We start from the raw sequence: 10,574 nt of genomic DNA on the forward strand, positions 1-10,574 counted from the left end.
ATACATACACAAACACACATACACAAATATACATACACACACACACACATACACACACATACATATATACATATATACATATATACACACACACACAAATACACACACACATATATACATACACAAACACACACAAATATATACATACACAAACACACACACCACACAAATACATACATACACACACACACACACACACACACACAAATACATACAAACACATACACACACACACACAAATACATACATACACACACACATATACATACATACACACACATACACACACACATAATATATATATACACAAATATATACATACACATATATATACAAATACACACACACATATATACAAACACATACAAACACACACACACACAAATACATACATATACACACATACACACACACATATACACAGACAAACACATACAAACACACATACACAAACATACATACAGTACATACAAATACACATACATACATACATACATACACACATGCAAAGATAGACACATATATACACACACATACATACACACAGACACATACACAAATACATACACACACAAATACACACATACATACATACATACATACAAATACACACGTACATACACACACACACACACACACACACACACACACACACATACATACATATGAACAACCTTAATCTAACCAACACCACCAGTGGAAATGTGGAGCTTCAGTAAAGAGGAAAAAAGATCTGGAGTCAGATGTTGCCATGTGGCAGTGTTGATTAGGGGGCACAAACTTTTGGTTGTATTTTACAACTACAACAGAATATTCAGGTCAGGTTTCACAAACGCATGTTTATCAGTATAAAATCTTTATCTTAATAAATAATTGACTAAACAATAAAGTTTGTTGAATAAAATGTGCTGATAAATAATTGGATATAAATATGAATATTAGATCAGTGTTGATCCTGATGTTGCACATTTAGAAGCTTTTTAACACAACGTTCAGGGGGTTTGTGCAAACTCATGAATCATGCAGAAAAATTCGTTATTGTGAAACGTGTGTGTGTGTGTGTGTGTGTGTGTGTGTGTTTCATGATGATTCGACACTGTTGTGTAAATAACTCATATTTATTGTCTTTTTTCTCCTGTAAACAATCTTTATAAAGTCCTAAAACATAAACTAATAATTGTATTTTTTTTATTGATTAGGATTAAAATTAATTTTTTAAAGTATTAAAATGAATGTAAAATAATAGAAACTAAAATAAATGTTAAACATTAATCGTCTGCGTAGATGTCATGATAAAGTTCCAGTTTACATCAGCAGTTTTTCAGTTTTATTTGTCGAAGCAACTTACAATCATTTCAGTTATAGAACTGAGCAGTGAGGGTTAGGGGCCTCACTAAGGGGCCCAGAATCGGTGATCAGAATGTGTGTGTGTGTTTCCTCCACACACACACACACAGTTTTATATAAATAATGATTAGTGTTCATGTCCAGAGTTCACGTTGCATCAGTGATTCAGTGTTTTCACATTTCCCAAAAATGAGTCCTGACCTGTTCATGTTGACTTTCCCGAGTTAATAATTCTCTCTCATCCTCTCGTCCATCATCCCCTCGTCCTCTCCTCCTCCTCAGCCAGTGTGAGGGTGAGAGTTTATGAGGGGTATAAATACAGAGTTCACATTGCAGTGTGTAGAACATCAGGGTGAAGATCTGAGATTCAGTGTCCTGCTCTGTAAGATGAAGCTGCTCCTCTTCCTCAGTGTGTGTGTGTGTGGAGCTCTCGCTCAGGCCAAGACCGACTATGATGATGATGACCTTTTAGTGAGTAAACACTCCTTTATATACTTTCAGTACTGCTCAGGATCAACACATACCTATTATTATTATTATTATTATTATTATTATTATTATTATTATTATTATTATTATTATTATTTTGATGATGATGATTTATTCTCCCTCTTCCCCTGTAGGAGGTGAAAAGTCCACCGGTGAGTCTGGTTTTTACTTCTGCACTAATTAAATGAAAGAAACGATTAGAAATAGAATATTTGTTCTGTTTGGAGAGAAAACAGTTTGTTTGATCTCTTTATCTCCTGCACCTGTAGATTAGATCTGAGTATCTGATCTGAACTCGAATTAAACGCAGGCTCAAAGAAGCACAAGTCCTCAAAAGCTTTTCTTTTTGGGTTTGATTTCCTAAAATACTAATTAAATTGTACACTTGCATTAATTAACAATTAATAATCAACACAACACAACACAATCCTCTTCAACACAACACAACACAACACAATCCTCTTCAACACAACATCCTCTTCAACACAACACAATCCTCTTCAACACAACACAACACAATCCTCTTCAACACAACATCCTCTTCAACACAACACAACACAATCCTCTTCAACACAACACAACACAATCCTCAACACAACACAACATCCTCTTCAACACAACACAATCCTCTTCAACACAACACAACACAATCCTCTTCAACACAACACAATCCTCTTCAACACAACACAATCATCTTCAACACAACACAACATCCTCTTCAACACAACACAACACAATCCTCTTCAACACAACACAACACAATCCTCTTCAACACATCCTCTTCAACACAACACAATCCTCTTCAACACAACACAACACAATCCTCTTCACACAACACAACACATCCTCTTCAACACAACATCCTCTTCAACACATCCTCTTCAACACAACACAACAAAATCCTCTTCAACACAACATCCTCTTCAACACAACACAATCCTCTTCAACACAACACAACACAAGCCTCTTCAACACAACACAATCCTCTTCAACACAACACAATCCTCTTCAACACAACACAACACAATCCTCTTCAACACAACACAATCCTCTTCAACACAACACAATCCTCTTCAACACAACACAACACAATCCTCTTCAACACAACATCCTCTTCAACACAACACAATCCTCAACACAACACAACACAATCCTTTTCAACACAACACAACACAATCCTCTTCAACACAATCCTCTTCAACACAACACAATCCTCTTCAATATAACATCTTTAACGCAACATCTTCAACACAACATCCTCTTCAACACAACACAATCCTCTTCAACACAACACAACACAATCCTCTTCAACACAACACAATCCTCTTCAATATAGCATCTTTAACAACATCTTCAACACAACATCCTCTTCAACACAACACAATCCTCTTCAACACAACATCTTTAACGCAACATCTTCAACACAACATCCTCTTCAACACAACACAACACAATCCTCTTCAACAATCCTCTTCAACACAACACAATCCTCTTCAACACAACACAACATCCTCTTCAACACAACACAATCCTCTTCAACACAACACAATACTCTTCAACACAACACAACACAATCCTCTTCAACACAACACAATCCTCTTCAATATAGCATCTTTAACGCAACATCTTCAACACAACATCCTCTTCAACACAACACAATCCTCTTCAACACAACACAACACAATCCTCTTCAACACAACACAATCCTCTTCAATATAGCATCTTTAACAACATCTTCAACACAACATCCTCTTCAACACAACACAATCCTCTTCAACACAACATCTTTAACGCAACATCTTCAACACAACATCCTCTTCAACACAACACAACACAATCCTCTTCAACAATCCTCTTCAACACAACACAATCCTCTTCAACACAACACAACATCCTCTTCAACACAACACAATCCTCTTCAACACAACACAATACTCTTCAACACAACACAACACAATCCTCTTCAACACAACACAATCCTCTTCAATATAGCATCTTTAACGCAACATCTTCAACACAACATCCTCTTCAACACAACACAACACAACACAATCCTCTCAACACAACATCTTTAACAACATCTTCAACACAACATCATCTTCAACACAACACAACACAATCCTCTTCAACACAACACACACAATCCTCTTCAACACAACACACACAATCCTCTTCAACACAACACAACACAATCCTCTGCAACACAACACAACACAATCCTTTTCAACACAACATCTTCAACACAACATCATCTTCAACACAACACAACATCCTCTTCAACACAACACAACACAATCCTCTTCAACACAACACACACAATCCTCTTCAACACAACACAATCCTCTGCAACACAACACAACACAATCCTTTTCAACACAACATCTTCAACACAATCCTCTTCAACACAACACAACACATCCTCTTCAACACAACATCTTTAACACAACATCTTCAACACAACATTCTCTTCAACACAGCACAACACAATCCTCTTCAACACAACACAACACAACACAATCCGCTTCAACACAACACAACACAATCTTCTTCAACACAATCCCACTTCAACACAACACAACCTAATCATCTTCAACACAACACAACACAATCCTCTTCAACACAACACAACCCAATCATCTTCAACATAACACAACACAATCCTCTTCAACACAACACAACCCAATCATCTTCAACACAACACAACACAATCCTCTTCAACACAACACAACACAATCCGCTTAACACAACACAACACAATCTTCTTCAACACAATCCTCTTCAACACAACACACCCCAATCCTCTTCAACACAACACAACACAATCCTCTTCAACACACCACAACACAACACATCCTCTTCAACACAACACAATCCTCTTCAACACAACACAACACAATCCTCTTCAACACAACACAACACAATCCTCTTCAACACAACACAACACAATCCTTTTCAACACAACACAACACAATCCTCTTCAACACAACACAACACAACCCAATCCTCTTCAACACAACACAACACAATCCTCTTCAACACAATCTTCTTCATCACAACATCTTTAACACATCCTCTTCAACACAACATTCTCCTCAACACAAAATCCTCTTCTACACAACATCCTCTTTAACGCAACATCTTATAGAATGAAACAAAAATCTAACAAATTAGACAAAGTAGTAAAGCAATTTTTCAAAAAGGATCTCCAGTTAACAAAAAATTACAGGATGATGTCACAAAGTAGAAGAAACCATTAATATTCATGCAGAATAAATAATAATGAATATATAAGAATAAATAAACGGTGCAGAATGTAACTGAAACTCGTTGTTTATTATAATAGAGTGGAGTAAAAAGTATGTAGTATAAATGTAGTGGAGTTTGATAGTCAGTAAAACTAAAAAGTAGCCAAAAAATGACTTCAGTACAGTAACAACGTTTATTTACTGGAAAGCGTTAAAGCGCTGACTCAGTAAACTGTAGATCTGATGTAAATCAGTTTTCTCCTGAAATCAGATTCACAGGAAAACCTTCATTATCATTTCTAAGGGCAGAGTTTATTTTTACTGCACACACTTGATATCACTCAGGATTATTTTCACTGTAATAATTCCACCTTCTCCTCCTCATTTCATATACGTTCTCTGAGATCTGCTGAAGGTGAACACGTGAGATAAAAGCAAAATTTAGAAAAGAAAGCTGGAATCTTCTGCTGATCCAAAATCATCTTTCTGAAATGTTTCTCAGCCCAAAGTGGATGCTACAGACCCTCGAGGTCACAGGCCTCTCACTAGAGGTCGTGAAGTTTACACCCCTGTAGCTGCTCCTCCTCCTGTTAGTGGGCGTAACCGTTACGGCCCACGCCCCACTGCGACCACGGAGAGACTGCAGGAGGAGAAAAAGGAGATTCCTGAGAGTGGAGGCTGTGTGCACGCCTCAGAAACCATGGTACGCTCCATATTCATAACATTAAACACACATGACAATTGTCCCAGGCTTGAGGTGTGTGTGTGTGTGTGTGTGTGTGTGTGTGTGTGTGTAGGGTGTACTCTGTCCTACAGGCTGTGAGCTAAAGACAGCGTTACAGAAGCAGGAGCGTGATGTTAAACCCACTGTGGCTCAGCTGAAGAGAGACGTAGAGACTCTGTCACAGACCTCAAACTCCGTCTACAGATACGTGGAGGATCTGACCTCTGAGGTCACCGAGAGACAGAGGATCAGCACCGGTACAGTTTACTCATTAATCATGTGTGTAGGGATGTGTACAGGTGTGTACAGATGTTTAGAGATGTGTACAGGTGTGTTCAGGTGTGTACATGTGTGTAGTGTGTAGAGATGTATACATATGTGTACAGGTGTGTAGAGATGTGTTCAGGTGTGTACAGATGTTTAGAGATGTGTACAGGTGTGTAGAGATGTGTTCAGGTGTGTACAGGTGTGTAGTGTGTAGAGATGTGTACAGGTGTGTAGAGATGTGTACAGGTGTGTAGAGATGTGTACAGGTGTGTAGAGATGTTTAGAGATGTGTACAGGTGTGTAGAGATGTTTAGAGATGTGTACAGGTGTGTAGAGATGTGTTCAGGTGTGTACAGGTGTTTAGTCTGTGGAGATGTGTGCAGGTTTGTACAGATGTGTAGATATGTGTACAGATGTTGAGAGATGCATACAGATGTGTACAGGTTTGTAGAGATGTGTACAGGTGTGTGGAGATGTGTACAGATGTTTAGTGATGGGTACAGATGTGTAGAGATGTGTACAGGTGTGTAGAGATGTGTTCAGGTATGTGAAGATGTGCACAGGTTTGTACAGATGTGTAGAGATGTGTAGATATGTGTACAGATGTTTAGAGATGCATACAGATGTGTAGAGATGTGTACAGGTTTGTAGATTGTGTACAGGTGTGTAGAGATGTGAACAGATGTTTAGAGATGGATACAGATGTGTAAAGATGTGTACAGGTGTGTACAGGTGTGTACAGATGTGTAGAGATGTGTAGAGATGTGAACAGATGTTTAGAGATGGATACAGATGTGTAGAGATGTGTACAGGTGTGTAGAGGTGCAATCTTCAAGAGTGTGCATCTGTGCGTGTTCTGAAACACTCTCTTGGTTTCTCCCTGCAGGTAACGATGATTTGGTGACTCGGTACACAGACGACCTGGAGGTCCAGCACAAGTATGTGAAAGACACGGTTGACATCACGTTTCCCCAAAACATCAAAATCCTGCAGGGGGTTCTGGAGAAACTGCGAGAGAAGATCCAGCGTCTGGAGAAGGCAGTCAAGACTCAGAAGGACAAATGTGCTGAACCCTGCGTGGTCTCCTGCCCCATCCCCGTGGTGTCCGGAAAAGACTGCGAGGACGTGTTCAGGAACGGAGGAGAAACTTCTGAGATGTATTTGGTGCGCCCAGAGCCCTTACAAGCACCATACAAGGTCTTCTGTGAGCAGACAACCCAGAACGGAGGTACACACACACACACACACACACACACACACACACACCCCAACACCACAGAGTGTAGAGAGACATGTGTGTGTTTATAAACTTGTTGTTTTCTGTTCCTCAGGATGGCTGCTCATACAGAACCGTTTGGATGGAAGCGTGGACTTCGGCCGGAGATGGGATGATTATAAGAGAGGCTTTGGGAACATTGCGTTCGATGTTGGGAAAGGATACTGTGAAACTCCTGGTGAGAAGTTTATATAATAATAATAATAATAATAATAATAATAATAAGCTTTATTTTGTATAGCGCCTTTAAAAGGAGTTTCTCAAAGCGCTTGACATAACAGATAAAATAAAAAGATCCACATAATAATGCAAACACTAAAACTAACTATACAAAAAATAAAAACTTAATAAATAACAGACAAAGAAGTCACATAAAAGCTACCCTAAAAAAGTACGTTTTAAGATGGGATTTAAAACACCCAGGATTCTGCATTCCTGATCTCTGAGGGCAGGAATTCCACAGTTTAGGAGCCAAAGAAGAAAAAGCCCGATCACCCACAGTTTTTAGCCGTGTTTTTTGGGCAGTGAGAAGACCAGCTTCAGAGGACCTTAGAGCACGTGAAGGTGTGTAGGGGGTTAACAGCTCACATAAATATTGAGGGGCCAGATTATTCAAGGCCTTATAGGTGAGCATGAGAATTTTAAACTCAATACGAAAACTAACTGGAAGCCAGTGCAATTTTTCCAGGATAGGTGTGATGTGTTCCTTGCACTGGTCCCAGTCAGAATTCTAGCAGCAGAATTTTGTACCAACTGTAATTTACTTAGGGTAGCTTTAGGAACTCCAGCCAGCAAAGCATTACAGTAGTCTAAACGTGAAAATACAAATGTGTTGATCAATTTTCAGCAACAGAGAAAGTCAGCATGGGACGTAATTTGCCAATGTTTCTGAGATGAAAAAATGACGCTTTGACAGTGCTACGAACATGATGGTCAAATGTTAAATTGGTGTCAAATATCACCCCTAAATTTTTTAGTTTAGTTTGGAATTGTAAAGCAGAGCCATCCAAACTTAAAGTTACAGACTCTGCTTTACACAACTGATGAGGTGAACCAATAAGCATCACTTGGTCTTGTCACTGTTCAGACAAAGATAATTTTCTGACATCCATTTCTTAATCTCAGTAAAACATTGAGAGAGAAAAGACACAGGCATATTGACATCAGGTTTAGAATGTATATAGATCTGAGTGTCATCGGCATAAAAGTGATAGTTAAGACCAAGTGATCTTAAAAGCTGGCCAAATGGATAAATATAAATACTAAAAAGTAATGGGCCCAAAACCGATCCCTGAGGAACACCAGATTGCACCACACCAACCTTAGACTTGCAATCACCCATCACAACAAACTGCTTACGGTCAGAAAGGTAGGACTTAAACCACTCTAATGCAGATTCAGAAACCCCAAAAATAGTCTCTAAGCGGTTAATCAAAATTGCGTGATCTATAGTATCAAAAGCGGCACTAAGATCCAGAAGAATCAGTATAGATAGACGGCCGGAATCAGAAGCCATTAATAAATCATTAGTGACCTTAACTAACGCCGTTTCAGTGCTGTGGAGTTTACGGAAGCCAGACTGAAGTGGCTCAAAAAGATCATTAGTAGAGAGATGCAAAAGTAGCTGAGAAGCCACTGTTTGTTCTAAAATTTTGGCGAGGAATGGAAGATTAGAGATTGGATGAAAATTGTTCGGATCATCAAAGTTCATGTTGTTAGTTTTTGGTACTGGGGTGACAGCAGCAGTTTTAAGTGCTGATGGTACAACACCGGTATACAGAGAGTTATTGATAATTCTCAAAACAACAGGAGAGAGGGAATCAAAACAAGATTTAAAAAGACAAGATGGTATCGGATCAACTCTGGAAGTTGAGGCTTTCAATTTTGAAACCATGTTGCATAATGACTGGGAGTCATGAACAGCAAAGTTAGAGAGACAAATACCAGAGAATGCAGACACACTTAAGGATGAGGGAGCAGTGTTAACAATGTGATTACGTATATTTACTATTTTGGTGCTAAAAAACTCCAAAAACATATTACATAGGTGAGTTGAAGCTGGAACATTAGAGAGGCTGTGGTTTTTAAGCAGCTTATTGATTATGTGAAACAGTTGTTTAGGGTTTTTCTGGTTATTGACAATTATCTGGGAAAAATACACAGATCTTGCTGACACCAATTCAGCCTTATATTCAAGTAAGCTGACTTTCCAGGCCTGGTGATGAACCGTTAAACCTGAAATGCGCCATCTACGCTCCATTTTGCGACACAAAGCCTTTATTGTACGCAAATCATCATTGTACCACGGAGCAGAGCGTGCAAAAGAAACAGATCGTGACTTCAAGGGAGCCAATGTGTCCAGGCCAAACAGGAGGACGGAGTTCAGCATAGAAACGTTATCATCCAGATCATCAGATAGAGAATCACAACTCAAAGAAGAGTCAATAAAGTCTGAAAAATCAGTGGGCTCAATAGATCTCCACTTGCGATAATTAATGATGCGAGAAGAGGTAGTGTTCATGACAGGTAACTCCATTTTAAAAAAGACAGCCCGGTGATCAGACAGACCTAAGTCAGAGGTTGACAAATGAGACACAAATGAACCGTTGGAAATCACAAGGTCTAAAGTATGGCCTTTGTCATGCGTAGGAAAGTCCACGAGTTGGTCTGATTCAAAGCACTCCAATATGGACAAAAAGTCTTTAGTTATTGTGGAGTCTTTTACATCCATATGGATGTTGAAATCACCCAGGAGAAGAATTTTTTCAAATCTGAGGCAGAGAAAAGACAACATATCTGAGAATTCAGATAAAAAGTCTTTTTTTGACTTAGGAGGCCTGTAGACTGTAGCCACTGCAGTAGCAATGGGGGCAGAAACACTCAAAACAAGCTCTCAAATGAGTCAAATTTGGGGGCAGCAACCAGACGCATGTTGACCTGTTGATTGTGTAACACAATGATACCCCCACCTCTGCCAGAAAAACGCGGAAGGTCAAATAATCCATAGCCAGCAGGTGTTAGTTCATTAAAAAGAAGACCATCAGATTCTTTGTGCCATGTCTCAGTTAAACAGACAAGGTCCAGCTTTTGTTCTAAAATAATGTCAGATAAAATGACAGCTTTGTTGTTGACAGAGCGTGCATTTAGCAGTGCTGATTTCAGCAGACGCGAGGGAGGAGATGAATCCGATGCAACATCCCCACGCCTGAGAGCTGATAAATTATTA

General features: G+C 39.0%; 1 protein-coding gene across 1 annotated transcript in view; it reads left to right on the forward strand.

Annotated features, from left to right (window-relative positions):
- The first annotated feature begins 1,659 nt into the window (after positions 1-1,659).
- The window catches only part of fgb (fibrinogen beta chain), a 10,301-nt gene continuing 1,386 nt past the window's right edge, over positions 1,660-10,574 (forward strand). Inside the window, exons 1-6 of the mRNA XM_046837411.1 lie at positions 1,660-1,818; positions 1,971-1,988; positions 5,584-5,784; positions 5,879-6,062; positions 6,959-7,300; positions 7,404-7,526. Coding sequence (XP_046693367.1) covers positions 1,735-1,818; positions 1,971-1,988; positions 5,584-5,784; positions 5,879-6,062; positions 6,959-7,300; positions 7,404-7,526 — 952 coding nt within the window. The 5' untranslated portion in view covers positions 1,660-1,734. The remainder of the gene's footprint in view (positions 1,819-1,970; positions 1,989-5,583; positions 5,785-5,878; positions 6,063-6,958; positions 7,301-7,403; positions 7,527-10,574) is intronic.

This window comes from Silurus meridionalis, chromosome 24 (genome assembly GCF_014805685.1).
Source record: "Silurus meridionalis isolate SWU-2019-XX chromosome 24, ASM1480568v1, whole genome shotgun sequence".
NCBI lineage: Eukaryota > Metazoa > Chordata > Actinopteri > Siluriformes > Siluridae > Silurus > Silurus meridionalis.